Genomic DNA, 19,984 nt, shown 5'->3' with positions numbered 1-19,984 from the left:
ATCACAAGCAGAGGCCATCTGGCTTAAGAATGAAGATTCAATATCTGTAGCAAAAACAGAAATACCTGAGAGTGAAATGGTACCTTCCCAGCTTCCAGTTTGGACAGTACCCATCACTAAAACTGGTATGTTGCACAGTTGGCTACATTGCAATTTGATGCCTGATGAATGTCTTTTTCATCTATTATTATCTTATTAATTAGTTATTGTTTACTAGTTTGAACATTATCTCTTCAAAAAGATCATTTTATGTTAAATATTCCTAAGGGAAAACATATTCCACTATACTCTACAGAGAATCATGACAGCTCGTCAGCTTTTATTTACTGAGCAGTCATGAGGGTAGAAATCAATTTATTTTTTGAAGAATAAACATAATTTCTCTCTTGCATGTGACAGGTGCAATCTCTGTTCATTAAATATGCAGAGAAAGCATTTGAAAAATGGAAATTTAAAACAAGTATCACAATAACATTCCTGAGAAAGAATCTAGCTGAGAAAGAGCAGCACCACCACTTCTAAAGGGCAGGTGTTCGTTTTGCAATTTTTATGACAGCCACCAGCTCCTTTACCTTGGCCTATCATATTTCTACAGGGTGCTTCTCACTGTAGTTTGTTGGGGGCAAAACCCCCCAGCAAACACATTTGGCAGAGGTTTTTCTGAGCTATATATGAAGATCAGAAAACAATGTTTTACAGCCCTGAGAAACTTGAGCTGCTAATACTCTGAGCAAATTCTATGTACATATCGTGGCCTATTTACAAAGCTGTAGGTTTATTTGTTTAAGTATCTACCTATCTAGAAGAAGCTCTAGGGTGGATGTTGTTGAGCCGACAGCCTTGCCTGATTCACTGGGCCACCTCACCCAGCAAGAATAACCCAGTGAGAGTCAGGGCTGTGCTGTAATCCTGAGGAAGCATTTGACTTGAATGCCATGGGGACCAAAGTGTTGGCAGTAATGGATCTAAAGGTAGCAGAGGGAGGCTCTGCCACAATAATTTGGAATGAAATCAAACAACATGTTGACTGTCTCTTGAGAGAGTATGAAATGATAAATCCATGATGCATTTCCTCACCGGAATGATCTGGGCTATGTTTACTATCAAGAGTGCCAGGTTGCAGTGGGTGAAGCAATTTCCTGTGTGCATTTAGAAACCACTTTGGAATATTTCAGGGTGATAAAAGTTAGTTGAGCCAACATGATTAGAGGGATATCAGATCATTTTCACTGTGTTAGTGCTCTCATCCTAGAAGGAAGATTCATATATGTGCACTCAGGAATGAAATTCCAGGGTAGAAGAAACCCATAACATCTACTGCCAGCTAGTATTATCAAACAGCTGCATTTTCCTGCACTTGCTTTCTTACTTCTCTCAGTGGAAATTTACCCTAGTGCATGAGACCAACACCAGACACACTAAATGCCCGTTTGCAAAGGTGAGAACACTGGACACCATGTACCTACGGAATAAAGTGCTCCTGAACATGAGAAATTAAGGCTAAGTCAATCCCGAACACATAAACATATCTTAAGCAATAAGCAATAAGAAAGGAGTAGAAGTCAGAGCTGCAACTCCGAAGAGTATAATAGCAAAAGAGACGAGTGCTAGTAAAAGCTTCTCTTGCACTCTCCTACAGGAAAAAGCATCAAGTGTTATATAAAAATGTGAAAATCTCAGCCTTGGTAACTGAAGCATTCAGAGTACACTCTGACTCAAAAAGCAGTTGATATATTTCCTTTTCAGTCAGTACACACACAGCACTTCTATGCAAGTCAGTATATCTGTCCTTCACCTATTGCAAGGCAGTATTCCTTTAGACTGGTATCTCATACAAAGAATAAAAAATGATCAGGATTACTATTACAGCTGTAAGTATTTGACTCCCTCTTGTGATAAATCTAAACTCACTTTATGTGTGTTCAGGGACATCTCATTTAGTTTCTAAACATGGTCAGTATAATACAAAAACGTCTCCCTTGACACACCAATAAAACTGAATGGGCCTAAGTGCTGTAAACAAGAGATTTAATTCTCACTCTCAAACACAGCTGTGTGTTTTTTTTTTTTTTTTTTTTTTTTTTCCAGAATTCTGCGGCTCTAGAAACAATTTGGAGCACCACCAAAACATCTACATGAAACTATTACGTTAGCAGAGTGAAGTCAGCCCAATTAAAAAGCATCACCACCGGAGACTGTGTTTTAAAATAGCAATCACAAGAGGCAAAACAAGTTTAATATATACATTCTGGCAAACTATATTCTGCTTCTTTAGGGATGCATTATATACTATGAGCATCCCTATTAGAATTTTATTGCAATATTCAGGGTGTACTCAGAAGATACTATTAATTTTTTTAAATATGGGTTTATTTGCTTGCATCTTATTTTACAGCCACTCTTCCAGCCTCCAGTTTCATTTCTAAAATTAAAGCTAGTGATATTTCCATATCAAAGTTTAAAATTAATTTGCTTTGTGGAACATGCCCCTTGATCTAAAATAGTTTGTTTTAATTAGGACATTTAATTTTCTCTAATGGAATCAGGTTCCATTCACTTAATCCAAAACTACTTTCTGAAAGAGTTATAAGCAGTACATTTTCTCAGCACAAGTCTTTCTAAGGCTTGTTCACATTAGAACAGTGCACCTGTGCAGCTAAACTGATTTCATATTGATCTACTCACACCACTACAAAACGTTTTTGAAGCTAACCTTAAATGGATTTGCCCCACGTTGGATCAGTTTTATCAAACAGCTTTATGTTTTCCAATACAGACCAGGAATAGATAATAGAAAGTCAAGTGCCACTATAAATACCTGTTAGGTTGAAAGACCCAGATGAACATTGTCCCACATTCCCAAGGACAAGTATTTGGACCTGCCCAGTATGGAGTTTGGCCAATTCCCACCAACACTTTTTTCTTTTGTACAGCTTCCTTCTTTCCTTTGCCCTCTTCTCCATAACATGTTGTGCGTATGAAGACTGTGCCAGATTATGTCTGCTTCTTGTAACAGGACATACAAGACATTTCCTAGGAACACTTTGCATATTCTGGCTCCATGTTAAAATGCAATTCTACCGCCATGCATGCACGAACAGAGATAGATCAGTGTAGAGATAGTTAATGCATGGGCAACTACCTGTTCAGCCACAGACACAGCAACAGGCCTTCCCTCCTCTTACCGTGCGTGTTCTCTCTCCATTTAAAATAAGCGTTTGTTCCGGGGAAAGCCTGTCATTATCTATACATTAGCTTTACATTACATTAAATTAAGATAAACTCTGAAAACATCTGCATCTCTGTGCTGATGGCATCTCTCACCATGTAGGGACATGGCAACAAAGTGATGAAAAAAATGCATACCTTTAAAAATAGCCAGGCTGTCATCCATATGGCCAATTTCACAACCCAAAAGACATGCTTGTAGAGCTCAGTATTCACTACTCCAGGGTCTACTACATTAGCAGTCACATGGCTTCCATTTGCAGTCAGAAGATGCTGTAGTCGATAGGTAAATAACACAAGGGCAAGTTTGCTTTGGGCATAGGCTCCATGGGGTGAATACGAACATCTGTATACAAGAGAGAAAAGAGAGGGATATGCACATGAAAAAGAAATCATCAGAAGGGAAACAGAATTGGACAAGCATCCAATGCACTGCATTTGGCAACATCCAGCAAACAAATAGCTATACGTCGAATCTTCACAAGAAACAGCTTATCAATAGCAGGCATGCTGTTTTCTGTACTTCTGGTGATTATTCCATCAGATACCAAGCCTGATTTATGGGGGAAAAATAATAAAAATATCATTACACAGTACCTGCCAGAATTTCTATGTCAATCTATTTTAACTTTAAATGCTGAGGCACCAATCTGCAGAATACCATCATCTAGGAGTGAACTATTCTCCCATTCCTCACTGCCCTGTTCCCACACACACATACCCTATTCCCACCCAGTAAATCCGTACCTCGTTGTACTGCTCCTGGCTATTATTATTTGTATTGCAGCATGACCTACTAGTTCCTGATTAAGGCTCCTTTGGTGGGAACAGAGCAGATGACTAAGGCAATCATTGCACCTGCCCCAGTGACACCAGATTACACACAGCTAAAGAGATGAATATAAAGATGGGGCAAGGAGAGCGGCTGTCAGTGTAACCAGCGTTATGGCATATGCAGCCTTTAGAGCAAAGGTGGCTGCCTCGGCCTATGCCAAACAGAAGGTATGGTGAAGGCACACAAATACCAGGAGTTACAGCAAAACATGACCTGCTGAGACTCCTGTGCACCTCTCTAGTGTGGATGCTGAATCTGTCTTTCTTTCAAGTCAAACTTTTCAGGAACTGCTGATCAGATGGCTTTCACGTCATGCAGGCAGCAATATTTTTTAAAATAAGCAAGCTACCTCCAGGCAAATTAGCAGGTATGTTGCTTAAAATGCTTCTCCCGACTGGGGCCTCCGCATCGCTTCCAGAAATTCCTATGCCAATGACAATCCCCTCATAATTACCACGGGCCTTTCATTTAACCTTTTTTTTTGTGTGTGCTTAGCAGAACCAAAGGTAGTTCCTAGCACTACAGACAGCTCAAAGCAGGCAGGTGCCTAAAGCAACAGGCTCCTGGGGACAGCAAAGCTGCTGTGGTCCATGCCGGAGCCTTTGGGCAGTGTCTGTGTCAGCTGCGGCCTGCATGGAGACAGGTAGAGCCCGCAGGGCAGCAGCTACTGCTAAGGAGGGAGACAGAGGAGCAGCCCCCGAGAGCAGATCTCTCTGACCCAGCTCTCTCCTTCCCCCTTGTTGTTGTCCTGCCTCTGCGACAGACACAGGCCACAGCTTTGTCCTCCACACCTCCATCCCCAGTGCAATGAACACCCAGGCTGGGGATGTTCCTGGCCTGCTGAAAAGTCTGCCTTTGGCTTTCTGATGGTTTTGTTGCCTTCACGGTTTTTATTCTGAATGAACAGGAAATTCATCCGGGACTTCTTTTTGTTACCTCCTTCTTGTTTAATACTTAATTTATAATATCCTGTGTGCTTCACAGAAACCCCCGCATGCTAGCAAACATGACTCTCTGCGGAGGTAAGCAGCATTTTAATTGTTAGGGCTGTCTCTGAATGGACTCAGAAACTGGGAGACATAATGGCAAATCTTACAGCTCAGCTATAGGAAGACAACACTGCTGAACATCCAGTGCACATCTCTCTGTTTTTTTTTTTTTTTTTTTCTATTTTCTTCTCTTCTAGCAAAACACAGGCTATGAAAGCACTGTGCAATTTGAGAGAGGATAAAAAAGGACAACTGATCGTGACCAGCCCCTGCACGGCCCGAGCTGTAAGATGCTGGGTAACGCAGCTCCATCATTATCAAGATATCACTTGCACCTCAGGGTAAAACGGGCTATTTTAAGAATAAAGAATAATCGCTGCATGAATATAAAAGTGACTTGGCATTAGTCAGGAAATTGCAGTTACCTTTTAAATTCAGTAATGTCCGTGCTCTGATCTGAGACACTCAAAATGTCACCTTACGCCTCATGCATATTTCAGCCCTTTTAACTCGAAGGGCCAGATCCTCAGCCGCTCCAGCCACCCTGTCGCAGCATGGCGAAGCAGGTCTCCTGCTCCCCACAGGAGGCCCTGATCTGCAGCCGCCCACCGCAGCCGACTGGGCTCCTGGCCTCTCTCCTCTGCTGCCACCCTTCTCCCACCGGTGGAGGAGGCGAGCCAGGGCACGGGACAAGCCTCCTCTGTTGAACTGGAGCGATCTTGCCTGGCAAGCAGCTCACGGGGAAGCAGGGTTAGGACTACTCGGACTTGCTCTGCCTGGGTCTCATCTGGCCGTCGGTAACCTTCAGAAGGCAGGCCGGAGGATGGTGTATACTCCTTCCCGTTCCCACATTTTGTGTCGGTGCTGTTTTGACTTACCTTGTGGCAACGAAGCGTGAACTACAAGGGCTGGATCCTCAAAAGCCTTGTACTTTGCATAGATATCTATGTCAGAGAAACATGAGTGCTCAGAAGATATAAAAAGCTATCCAATCAGTATGGAAGCCTTTTATATCCCAGAGCAGAGATGCAAATGATTTGCAAGGCAGCAGGGAATCAGACTTCAATGCCATACTATAGATGTGAAGGATATAAAATTGGATGCACGGAGCAGACACTTTTGACAGAACCCCTGCAATGTTTACCTGCTCTCTTTCCATTTTCTCTGTGTGTGTGTGTGCTTTTGGCTTTCCAGGAATCTTACACCACAGGCCTGCACAAGGCAGGAATCACCTGTGACACAGAACTGACTTTTTCGTTGTAGTTTCATTGAATGACTGTTTTGATCGTGAGACCCAGTCTTATAGGTTCATGTTGATTAAACAAAGTTGGAAAAAAAAAAAAAATCAATGCTGTTTACTTGATTTCATTACATCCAGTCTTGGCTTTATGAATCAGAAAATAGAAAAACATAGGCTCCTCTACCTGTACTCTAATTGCATCTTCCATGAGCATACATGTATTCCTATGCATGGAATTACACAAATTTAAAGCCTGTGTATCTAAATGTAGTCTCACTCTGTGCACTTATATACATTTTCTACACTGAATGAAGCTAAAATTGTCTATTAAATAAACCAACAGCATAGATATTGCACATTTCCACATTTCTTTTCTTTTCCGAAGGCTCTAAAAACCTTCTGAAACAAAAGCGCATACGAAAGCTAACCGTTGTAGAGCCCTAAAGCAGAGGGCTCCTTACCAAGCTGATTGCACAGGCACACCAGCTCACGAGGGACACCTGTGATCTTTGGGCTCCTGAGGGCTCAGGGCACCAAAGCTTCACAGCAAGGCAGGCAGACTCCCAGGGTGAGAAATTCTGCTTCCTCACTGGGTGGCCAGCCAGGAAGAAGACTGGCAGCTGTGTGCCTGGTGCTGGTAACTTGGAGGAGGTCCTGCCCATCCACGTGTTTGAGCAGGGCTGTCTGCAGACTCTTTCCTACCACAGAAAACAGTCTCCCCTGGGGGATGCTGCCTTGGAGCATTTTGCCATGTTGATGCAGATAAAATAGGACAATGCACAACTCACTAAATGGAAACTATAGGAGGAGCCAAGGCAGGCAGAATTTAATTAGTTGCTTTGAAATCTGGCCAAGAGAACAGCAATGCACAAGACCTTCTTCTTCCTTTTAAAATAATGTTCCATTGATTCTATGCCGATGAATTAAGGATCAGGATAAGGCAGGCTACGAATTTTCTATCTGATTATTTTTAGCAGAAATTATTATTCTTGGCTTAAGGGTTTTTTTGTTTGTTTGTTTTTGTTTTGTTTTGTTTTGTTTTTCCCAGCATAGACTGAAAAGTTTGAGTTGTCATTACAAAAATTTAAGGGAGAGAAGAGAAAGGGATTGTTTTGTATTTTTTGCCCAAACAAAATAAATAAGTATTCAGTTTTGGAGTGAGTGAGTGCCTTGTGTTTTGTTGATTCTTTTTTTTCTTTTCCATAAGAAGCTGATTTTACCACTCATCTCCATGGTACTGTCTCCAGCAGCAGTCTCCCCAGCATGCTGGGGCAATGTATTTGTAAAAAGTAATGAGAAGCCAAATTTCAAACTGGAGCCTGCAGTGGCTAATTAGGTGTTTAAATATGGACTCTGCTGTTATCCAATTTTGAAAACTGGATCCACGTTTAGCACTTCCCTTGGCAGCCAGTCTTACTCTGGTTTCTTTTTTGGCTGACTTTAATAGGTGTGTGTGCTGTAGAGGTCTCCCATTCATCTCCAGTGGTACCATGTTTAGTCAAGGACATTAAGTCAGCTCAAGGTACTCACTGAGTAACTGGGGAAGCAAAACTGCTGCTCAGCACAGACCACTGCCTCCACACCTACTGCGTGCAGGCTCTCACACTGCATTCTGCTTTTTCATTAGAAGTTGCTTTGGGACTATGCACACGTGTGGAAGGAAATGGATGCAGACTGACAGAAGGAAGGGTACAGAAACAGCATCCTTTCCCATCCCCACCACACCTTGCTTCAACAAACAGCTCAGAGGACCTGTGTCTGTACCGAGCAGCACATATCTACATTTAACCCAGCTTGTGCTAGCAGTACAGTTTGTCTTGGACCTCCTTCACACTGCAGTGGTCTTTTGTGTGTCATCTTCCCTTCACCCGTCAACACGCTCCCCAATTTCCAGTATGTTAATTTGCCTGGAGGGCAGAGTGTGCTAAGATCAAACTGCAGAACAACCAGATTGCTATATGCTCCATTAAAAGACAAGTTTTATAATGAAAGGCCACACAAAATTTCAATAAATGCCTTAGGATGAATCAGTGAATTAAGCAAAACACAGACTTGGTGTATTAAAATGACTAAAGTCTCTTAATGATTTATGTATTAATCTTGCAATACATCATCACCGCTGCTTAGTATAGAATATAAAAGACTATTATTAAACACTCATGAAGCTTTCACAGTCTTAAATTTTCTTTCTCCAGGGAATTCAGTGCAAAATTTTTGATAGATTTTGCAGTTTATTTTAAAGCAGCTACAGAAATATATGGCAGAATATAGCTATGTATTTTCTGGTTATCATAAGCATTTTTTTATTTTATTTTATTTTATGATAAACCAAAGCCTGAGTCCTAAATATTGCTTATTAGATTTAAGCAGATTCCTGACAGTACTATATATATTTATCCCAGGAACACATTTGCTGAGTCTCATCAACTGTGATTTTCCATCACTATAAAAAAAGGAAAACAGAGAGATGGAGAAAAGAGAGAGTTGGAGAAATTAGAATACAATTATTACCACTAAAAAACAGTATCTTACAAATTGAAAGAAACAAGCATATGAATTAATAAAACAGAACTAAAATCTACAGTGTTCACATGCCTACTTATTCAGATTTTGTTACCGTTATGTTTTGTGCAGTAGTTGTCCTGTTACCAATTGCAACTACTTCTATAGGCTTCTGTATAGTTACCCATTTCATATCCTTGTCCAGATATTTTGGGTGTTCGTTGAGTAACTACACTTCATGTACATTTCTTTCATAGACTTGATTAAAATCTTTTTAAAGAAAGTTTTATATTTTTAAATACTTATAAGTATGTATACATATACCCGTAAAGGTAGCCTTAGCATTCCTGTATGTATTTGAACTTGAATACACCAGCAGCTGTAGTTTGAGTAAATGCAGGCTCACACATTAGGGCCCCCTGAAGCACCTGATGGACCTGTGATGGACATGCTGGAAAGGAAGAATACAAGGCTGGTAGATGAAATTAGCTGTTCTCCTACCTGGTCACGGTGGGATTACTGAAACAGCCAGAGACAGTCTGCACTTATAGAGCAGCCATGGTTGCCCTTTCACTTCTAACCAAGAAAGAGCAACCACTTCTCAGAGCTTCCCCCTCTGCCTGCAGTGAGCTACTCGGTGCTACACTCTGCTCACACACAGCTCTGGCCAAATCTGGGCTTTTTCTGAAGCCTTTCAGTGGTAAAACAGCATTTTTCTCCTTAACTTTAGAGGATAAGCATAAGGGTCAAAGCCCAAAGATGGAAGATGCTTTCTCTCTAAGAGGAAAAATGTTGTTGATGGCCTCAAATAGCAGTAGCTGACTTCTCTGCAAGCCAGTGACTCCTGTCTTGTGCTTAATCCAGATTTCAACAGGAGCCACAGACTGGAAGATGGGTTATCTTTTTCAAAAAACCATGCTGCCCAAATTTCAGCCCTTTGCTGTGTAAATGCACAGCACGCAGTGGCCAACTCCTTGTTTACACATGTAGGAAATGCAGAGTGAACACAAATTAACTACTGTCTTTGAAGGACAACATTTATTGAAGGAACCTGGAAGGTCTTTACTATACAAATATTTATAAAAGGTGAAATAACCAGGGGCTTGTCATCCTAGGCATTACTATCACACAGATGGAATCAATGCATCATTTTCATATGGCTGATTCCTCCTCCTAATGGCAGGAGATGAAGCTTTGAGAGCCTTCCTGCTCTACTGATTGCCTTGCTGTGTGCAACTCCATTGCTATGTGCTCAACGCAGTTCTCCAGTGTAGGAAACATGGAATCAAAGGGCTGGTCTTCTCAAAGTCAGAGCAGAACCACTATCTTAAAGAGTCTTTTTTTTTTTTTTTTTTTTTTTGTTCATGCACAATTGGTGTTAATTTTAAGAGTTCGTTGTTGTTGTCGTTGTTTGTTGATTTTAAGTATTGATGATGAATTCAAGTTATCATTATTGTAATTCCATGCTTTCAGAAAATATATCTCTTTATAAAGAATGATATAAATTGCCTCTCCTGATTTATTTTCTCTACAGTCAGTTTACATGATGCAGCGTTAAGTACTGGCTAATGCTCAGAGTGGTATTTGAACATAATGGTATTCCTTCATTCAATTAAACATCTCCATCAAACAAACAAATGAATAAATAAATAGAAGCAAGAAAGGTTTTGCATTGCTGCAGCCAAGAAACAGAATAAGGCTCCAAGACCGACATTCTGTGTCCTCGTGCCTCTCCGAGTGACAGGGAACCATCACTACCACCTCTCTTTGATATTGTCTCTTGGATAATCTGGATCTCAGGTTACTGAAGATTGCCACATATCTTTTTAACATGATCTCTTGGATTATATCAAGACAAGCTCTGTGGCACTCTCCACCCAGTTGTGCAGAAAGCTTTCCAACTCTCCTGCAACAGAGCTTTTAAGCTGAAGGTACCAAGGGGTCTTATGGTTTTTTGCTTCTACCACAATGCACCTAGGGCCATAAAATTGCACAGTAATAACTTGAACAATGTTTTGCCACCAGCAGCCTCCTGCTGTCATCAGAAAAGATGCAGGACTTAAGTAAGTGCATGGAAGGAGCCTGTAAAGAGGAGTCTTACTTGAGAAACCTAAACAAGAAAACTTCAGCATACAGTAAAAGGAACCCTGTGAAACACTTTTCTCCATTACATAAGGGTTGCTAGGCCATGGTCCTTCTTTACTACGTCATTTTGGTTTCCCCTTAAGCTCCACTACCTATAGAAAAACTCCTCTCAAACCGTAAGGAACTAACAATGCACTGTGGGCCAAAGCAGCCCATAACCAGCATTAGACAGTGACAGCAATCATTTTCTCTGCCATCTTGCCTTAGAGTTGTTCGGTTATGGTTTAGGATTTTTTTTTTTCTTTTCATTTCCCAATGTTATGTTACCCTGGAACATTGTGAACAGAGATCTGTAATCGAAAAACATATTTCCTAAGAAGGGGCTCAGGGTTGGAGTGCATGAGATCTCTTCCACTTGCAAACCTACCAGAAGTAACTGAAATCAGACAGGTCTGGTTCTCCAGGAAATGGCAAGGAGTTTTGTGTCCAAACCGCAAAACACAGTCCCAAGGCTTCCCTGCTCCCATCACTCACTCTGACAAAATATTTAAACGATACAGCTCCATTGGCAGACTGATTTTTGGTAGCAATTCAGACACTGAACCCCCACTTCATGCTGATGACAGAAAAGACACCATGCAAAAGTCACCGTACCTTAATTTGGATGTTTCTGCAGCAACATATTACAGGTGGAATCGCTGTTAAGAGCTCCTGCACTTTTCAGAAAGCTACTGGGAGCCAAAGGCACCCCAGCCTGTCTCCTTGGGTAGCTGGGATAGTGCTGCCTGCAGCCAGGCTCAATGATACTATGCTGACTATAAGACATTCTGGCAGTGCTAAAACTCCTGGAGGCTAAAATATTTTTGCTTTTACAATGTCTTATTTAGGATGTCTATTTTTCATAGAAAGCATGCTTTATACAGAAAACTGTTCAATAAAACGACTGATGTTTCTTTACAGGTCTTTGTATTCAAATGCTCGGGATGCTTTTGGACAGAGCAAGTTCTGCTTTGCTGAAAGAAGAGGTTTAAGATGGGGAGCAGAGTAAAGAGTAAAACTTAAGTGTCATCATATTTAATTGCAGAGGCAGAAATCTGCCTTTCACTCCCTCCATTACACCTTGTAATCCTTAACATCTTTGGCAATATCAGGGACATACGGTTGTGAAGAACCAGCAGCAATAGCAGAGGTGAACCTAGAGGAGATATGGCGGGGCCAAGCTAAGCATTTTCACTGTTTCCCTTAACACGTTATTCTGGGGATTTACAGGCACTAATGACGGCTTCCCCCAGATACACTGCACAGCTCCAAGGACAACACCATTGAAAAGGTACTGTGAGTATGGTGGCAGTTAGAGTAATTGAGAGGAATACTAAAAAAATGTTGAATAATTGCCCAGACCCGAGCCCCAAAGCTTTTAAGGTTCACTCCACCTTACTAAGTGGTTTTGCTCTCAGGGAGATGTCAGACTAACCTTCACCTCTCAAGGGTGACAATCTATCTCCTCTCCATCTTCTCTACAAGTCTCTTTTGCCTTCTCTGTCACAGTGGTGCAGTACATTAACTTTCAAATTATCCTTGAACTGTCCTGCCGTTTTGGAAAACAGCGTGCCTATGAGATCCTTGTCCTGTACGCTGCAGAGATGTGATTTCACCCATTTAACCCACCAGGGAGGGAGAGGCTAAATAGCAGAAACACCCATCAAATCAAATATCTCCAAACTTATTACAGTTTTGAACTAGTTCAGAAACACATGCTATTAAATCGTTAATCATTATTAACAATGCATTGCTAAAACCATTAATTCCTTTTGGACAAGGAGTTTAACATTGTGACACATAAAGTAGCTACATTTAATTCCCCTGAATACATCAAAGTCTGGCATTACCTCTGTGATAGAAGTCACACAATGTTATTATTCTTCAAAAACTAACGAACCATAAAAATATTTTGATTAGATGGAATGAAATAACACCAATAAATGGAAAATTAGAACTTTCCAAAGCTGACATCCCAACTTAAATATTTCTTCATTACTGGTTGCAAGAATGTATTGGGATCACCTATGGCCTGCAATACGGGTCAAATGCTTGCTGCACATGAACTAGAACACTGTCCTTTGGACTAGTGAGAGAATTAGTCTTCTAATTTAATAGCTCATTTGTTTTTGTTTGTTTGTTTTTCTTGTTTTAATTAATTTATAGTATTCAAGATGTGGGCCTTCACTGGTACACTGATTTTCCAGGCCAGCAAGTCAATTTTTGCAATTAATGCTAATTGCTGAAAAAGCAAGAAATCATTTGCAAAACAGAAAATCCTTTTGCACTTATGGAGAAAGATTTCTGCAAAGAAGGACTGAAATACCCTCATGTGGATGAATTAAGCATTTGAATACTTATCATCTAATTATAGGCAAGAAGACTTGGAAACCTGAAGCAGGAAGAACACTTTTAAGTGAATACAACAGTGCACTGTAGTTGGTATCGACTTCTGCCAAGGCAATGTGATTTATCTTGCAAATAGAGCCAGAACAAAACAATAAAAGTCATTGTGGGGCAGCTGTTTTAACAATACCACTCAATCAAAAATATATATACCCCAAATGAAATAAAATCTGCAATAACACATATCTGTCTTCTTGTCTTAAAGAATCTTTTATGATTACACTTTCTGTAGTTTTCACAGCGTTTTTTTTAATTAAGTAGCAGTCCAGCAACACAGCTCTTCATATGTAACTTTGAAAGACTTCTGTACTGACTAAAATGAATTAACAAATAAAAGGAAAATATTTAAAATAACTCCTATTTCCTCTTACATTTTTTTTCTTTATTACTTACAAAATTGGAAATAAAGAATACCACTATGTTACTCCTGCACTACATCAGCTTCATGTTTGCTTTTGCTTGAAGATATTGTGCATTCCATAAGCTCTTCCAATCAGAAAGAATTAAGAAAATAATAGTGATGGATCAGTCATGAAAAGGCACAGGAGGAAGCAACTATGAAGTTATCAAAAAAAAAGTTATGAAAAAAATGTTGACTCATCAAACTATTCTTAGGAAAAACAGTCAAACCAAACCAAACCAAACCAAACCAAAACAAAACAAAACCACTACCACCACCAACAAAACATGTTTTAAACAAATAGCCACCTTAAAAAAAATAAAAATCAAACAAAAACACTCATTTCAAACAGATGGAAATACCTTACTTTAACAGGATGACTTAGAAATTAAAGATTTGCAGTTTCATATTGATCAACATTACACTTCAAAATGAGTGAGAGTGTATTGCTAAGGATAATTAGAAATAAAAAAAAAAAAAAAAAGAAATAAAATCTGAAATCGATGATTTTGGTCTGAAAAATAGATTCATATTTTCCAAAATAATTTGACATTTTAACTTCTCCTGTCTGCTATTTGCGGACAATATTTCCAAAATCTCTTCAATATTTATAGGACGTGATCCTCAACTTTCTGCCAAAACTCAGTTGCAACTTTATCTACCAACATCACATTAACTCAAGAAGAGATGAAGGACACTATTTAAGAGCAGGAGGCCTCCAGACACTTTGCTGGACAGAATTTCCCAGCAGCATGTGATAACTTACAAACTGCCTCACACGAGGAGATGAACTGGAGCTGCCTTGCCTCCCCAGTATCCTTCCAGGTCCTGCACAGAGTTGTTTGCCTTATTTTTCAACAGCACACATGTGGCAGCTGGGGATTTTTGCAATTGCTATCACTTAAATCTCGGTTGTCTCTGACATGATTCATGCACCAAGGCTATGGGGAAAAAACACAGAAATTATCTGGGACTGTACCAGCTTGGGAGTTACAAAAAAGTGTCAGCTCCTTTCACAGTAAGAGAGTAGAGGAAAGAGAGCAGAAAAAAGTGTGACTAACTGTTCCTGAATATACAGGAGATGTGAACCAGAAAAGGAGCTGTGTTACTATGGCTGGGGAGTTCATAAATCTGTGATTCACAGCATTACAGGGCCCATTTGGCATGCAAAAAGAGGGGATGATGAAAGGAATAGTTAGTCATGGAGAAAAAGCTAGACAGAACACACAAAGATGCTAACCTCTGGGAAAGGGAGCATATGCAAGCACAACCGACAGCCTGGGAAAGGGAGTAAAGCCTTTTTCTGTTCATTTCCCAAATTTGGTAGGTAGAGAACTGGAAAGCGTGCCCTCCCCCTCCCAGCCTGGTAAGAGCACCATGAACTCCAGTGCTCTGTTCAAGCCTATCTCAAATGGACAGGATGGCACAACATTCTTCAAACTTTTGCTAAAACCAGATGTCCATATTCTGTCATGCCCATATTGTTTTTTCTTCTCTCACTTTAGAAAGTATTATATTAAGTAGCATAAGAGGAAAAAAGGACATAAAAGCTATGCTGCTCTACTTTTGGGGTGCAGAGTCTACGACCATCAGCATGCAGTTGCTTAGATCACTGCTGCTGAAATGCCTGCAGATAGCATTTCTGTTAAACTTTCACCTCCTTGAAAACAGTAGTGTTCGAAGTAGGGATGAAGGAGAATGATTTGCCTTAGGGATGCCCTTGTCGACTCATGTGATTCCTGTTGAAAATGGTCTGGATCTAAAAGACCACAAAGGCGTTTGATGTTCTTCATATATCCTTCAGCAAAAGAACTGGGAGAACAGTCATTGCTCTTGTGCGTTTGCATTTTCAATAACATACATGAAACAAGCTATGCCCTGCCAGTTTGGAACAAGCTCTGTCCTGCCTTGATGTACCCATGCTGTGTCTCTTTTACTGGTACGTGTGGGAAGAGGATGGGCGGGAAGGAGGGAAAATGACACTCACAGGGGAGTAGTAGGACTGGGGCTGATGGGAGAAGGCAAGCAAAAGAGAAATGGAGAGCATCAAATGAACTGTTGCACAGAAATAAGACACAAATAAAGAGGAAAAGGATGAAATAGGGAGGGAAAAGGCAATGGAGAGAAAAAAATCTGAAAAGACGCAGGTGAAGATGAAACTGCAAACACAGAAGTCAAGCAGGCAGGCAGAGAGAGGAAAAGAGAAAGAAAAATAATTGAACGTGCAAGGAAAATCAAGGAACATTTAAATTAACACTCCCACCAAAAAGATGAAAAGAGAAACATGGGATAAGTCAGACTAGTAAGATGGCAGAAAACAAACAAAGAGGAAGCATGGAAGACAGTAGCAAAAGCTGCATTTAATGTTTTTCCTTAGTAAGACCTTTTGACAATTATTTGTTATGATGTGGCCCTGTGGTCACTGTGATATGGATGACTTCTGGCTTCAGACCAGAACTCTGAGCAGTAAGTACAAGCAAAGTTGGGAGTGATGGCCACAACTGTGACTGTCATCCCAGGCTTTCCTGAGTGGGAGAATGATCACAAAGAAAATCCATGGTAAAGCACCTCTTTTTCCTTTCTCCCTCATGTCTCCTTCAAGAGTCCTTCAGCCTATCCTTCTCTGCTGTATTTGGTGGATGGATCCCTCTGCTACCATTGCTCACCTCCAGTTTGGACACTAGCCCAAACAAAATCTAGGAATAATGGGACAAAAGTATGGTAAACAATTCAGTCTGCTGCCACGGGTAATTTCTCCAGCAGAGTACAGCCCCCTTTCTCTACTGTGAATGAATGGCTCCAAATCATTTGGCTGCTTTCCTGTGAGGTTAGGACTACACATCAGTCAGGAAACATAGACCAGAGTTGTGAAGTGAATTACAGCCAACTCAAAATAAGGAAAAAGCCAGTCCAAATTTTTTTTAGGAAGACTCCACATACACAAGAGCTACAAAAATAAGGGATTCCATCACCAGGAAACCGTGCCAGTCCACTGTTGTATCACAGTGCTTGCCTTGGGTGTCCTTACTGTATCCATCAGAACTCTTAAATGCTATTCTGAATCACAAGGCATTAAATGCTATTCTGAATCACAAGGCATTTTCAAGGCTTCACAGTGTCAGCGATGCCTGTGTATGCCACCCTGCAACAGTTTTCCAGGGCTGCTAAACCACCCACTCGCACTATAGACACTATAGGCACGTACCTGAATGCACAAGCAATCTCACTGTTTTTAGCAGCACAGTTCATGAGACAACTAAATATACAGCCATATCAGGGCTTATCTGCACCTAAGTTAAAAAATAACAGGAGTGTCTTCTTCCACCTGAACCAAGAAGAGTCCACAGCCTGCTCTGGAAGCCAGTGGGATGCCTGATGGCTGGTGGAGCAAGTACCACTGCTGACCCTGAGAAATTCAGAGCATCCACATGACAATGAGCACATAAAATCCGCCAGACTCTATCCTCTTCTGTGTCAGTTATGCCAATAAAGTTGAAATGCAACAAGGCAGGATTTGACAAAAAAATGCATGTAAGTCTCAACAGCATATTATATATTTTATTATATATATTTATTATATATATTTTCTTTTCATAAGATTGGTCACATTCATGCTCAACCCGAACTTTTCTAATTGAAATGTTTCTGGTTTCTTTATAGTATGAGTTAATAAGAATGAATCACAGATAAGGATGATCCTAAACCAAAGAGGCACAGTACAAAGCTTTGCTGTAATCAGGGAAACTACTATTATCTAGAGTCACAGTGCAGCCACATTTAATTTTGCATTCCGCTCTTTACCCCAAAGAAATACTAATTACACTCCCCTTAGTCCCCTTGTGTGGTGCCATCCAACATGCACATCAGAAACAATGAATATATACATCAACTGAAGAGCAAGGATAATTTCCTGTGGTTGTTTTACAAGCAAGAGATTAAACTGCTACTACCCTGCAGAGTTTAAACAATGTGCTTGTAATAAAACTGATGCCATACTATGTAATCAGAAGTCAAACAGAAAGTTTGACATGCTTAATGCAGCATTCGTATGTAAAATGTGTGCAGTGGAAACAGCCCAGCCCTCTAATTTCAGCCTTTGTTCCAAAATGAAACCTTGGGCCAGGTGCCTCCAAGTACTTACTGAAGTCCCTGTCAAGGGACCAAGAATTTCTACAGGGAAATGATGCAAAACACTGATTTTCCTTGTGCAAGCAGCAACTCTTTGAAGGCCATCAGAAGGGGGACTCAATTTGAGCCTGCTAGCAAGCACGTCACTTCCATCTGTTAACTGCATGTGGAAATTTTAAAATTTATCATCTAAATTATTGTGCTCATTCCTCAATTAGTTAAACGATCTACACAGATTGTGTATGACACGAGAGATATTTACCACAGCATCTGATGTCTTGCTCATGTTACGAACATCCGATAGACATCCACGCGTGGTGAATGGGCAGAATATGGCCACACAGCTCTATGGACCTTGCTGGGCCACAAGCAACGCATTGGGATCTCAATGAACTCCCTGTTCTCCATTCCCTCGGGGAAGCACAGAGGGTGACACAGGCAACAAGCCGGGCTCGAGCATTTCCAATGCCTCACCAGACTGGCCTGTGGGGGCCAGGGAGGACAGCAGGGGAGGCTGTAGAAGGACTGTGGTGGAGGAGGGGGAATGAGAGACCAGAAGTGGTATGGGACAAGGCGGAGGGACAGGAGGTTGGAGCCGGTGCCAATTGGCAGGGCTGCCCGAGAGGGAAAAGTGGCAGACAGGGCGTGGGCTGGGCAAAGCTGCCAGGAGGCAGGCGTCCCTGCCAAAGCCCGCTGTGCCAGAGCCCAGCCAGAGCCCTCTCGGAGAACATCCCTGATGTGCCCCTGAGGCCCCAGGCACACACAGCCCCACGTGGGCATCCACAGGCATCCACTGTGTCCATTCGATGAAAGGATCAGGGCCTCAGTGCCTGCATGCCCCCGGAGGTAACTCAGTTGAGGGTGAAGCCTGTTCACCCCACCATTTTAAAGCAGTTCCCAGTTGCTCAATCGCCTGGACTAGGCAGTGAGGAGTCCAGACTGCACCACAGCCATCACTGCATGCGGTGTGAGCATCAGAAAGGAAGCAAGGCTTTCAAGGCTCAGAGTAAGAGACCGCAAGCTTTGTTCAAGATCCAAACAACTGCCTGAGAAACACCATTATTAAAAAAAAAAAAAAAAAAAAGTAATCAAAAAAACCCACATTTTAATCAGCACACACCCTTACTGCAGATCAGTGAATAGCCAAAATGGATCAGTACCTGCTTTGTAAGTCGTTCAGGTGCAATTTGCCTACATAATGGGTGGCTGATGAGACAGTGACGATCCTAGCGTTGTGACTGTGCGTTCCTGATTGCTTCAGTGTATCCAAGAGGAGGTTAGTCAACAGGAAGTGTCCCAAGTAGTTCAAGCCGAAATGCTCCTCAAACCCATCCTCTGTCTTCCTTTCAGGGACCAGCATCACCCCAGCTGGAGGAGAGAGTAGAGGGAAAACCAGTTGATTTATTGCAGAGAAGAAGCTAGACAAGGAGCAAGGATCTCCTGCTGCACAGTGTAAACATGGCATTTAGAGCAATGAATGACTGGTGATGGCACACTGACTGATTCCTGCTGAGAAAAATGTGAAAATCCCCACTTCCTCTCCTCTAGCCAGAAACAGGTAGACTGTCTCTACCTGCCAGGTTGTGAGAATAAATGAAAAGTGTGAAAAGTGGTCTGAAGACATTAAAAGCTGATTTAACCCACTGCTGGCATGCCAGAATCCAGTGCTGCAGATCCACAACAGTAAATCTACCAAGAAGATATGGGAGCTAGGTGATCCCAACAACACTACCTCCATCAAAGAGATGAGAGGAGTGGAGGCAAGACCAGGCTAAGTAGCAGATCTTTTCTCCCAGATAGATTTCTGCTGAGCCCTGGCTGGAGTTTAAAGATCTGTTGAGTCTTTGTCTGAAATCTGCAACTTCTATCTCACTGGTGTGGATGAGAAAAGATGCAGTAAATTTACCCAATATATATTAATTGCTATGTTTACATGCAGCTGCATATTGAAACAACTTTTTGAATGCTTATTTTGGCAATATTTTTGCATATATTTCTACAAACCGCAATTTTCTCACTCACTGCCCAAAATAAGCACCCGCATCCCTCACATACACTGTTGATTTCAGCATCTTGCAGTGAATCCTGTGCTAACATATGAACTATACCACATACTGAAGCTGTGATGTTGT

At 41.3% G+C, this 19,984-nt stretch overlaps 1 protein-coding gene across 2 annotated transcripts in view; it reads right to left on the bottom strand.

Annotated features, from left to right (window-relative positions):
- Positions 1-19,984, bottom strand: part of DHRSX (dehydrogenase/reductase X-linked) — a 168,912-nt gene that overhangs the window by 26,421 nt on the left and 122,507 nt on the right. For both annotated transcript variants that reach the window (XM_035313235.1, XM_035313302.1), the window contains 2 exons: positions 19,013-19,220; positions 3,367-3,574 (listed from right to left, as the gene is read on the bottom strand). In XM_035313235.1, coding sequence (XP_035169126.1) covers positions 3,367-3,574; positions 19,013-19,220 — 416 coding nt within the window. The remainder of the gene's footprint in view (positions 1-3,366; positions 3,575-19,012; positions 19,221-19,984) is intronic.

The sequence above is a fragment of the Oxyura jamaicensis genome, chromosome 1 (genome assembly GCF_011077185.1).
Source record: "Oxyura jamaicensis isolate SHBP4307 breed ruddy duck chromosome 1, BPBGC_Ojam_1.0, whole genome shotgun sequence".
Lineage (NCBI taxonomy): Eukaryota > Metazoa > Chordata > Aves > Anseriformes > Anatidae > Oxyura > Oxyura jamaicensis.
Note: the sequence above shows the minus strand (reverse complement) of the source record. Positions and strands in the feature narration are given on the sequence as shown.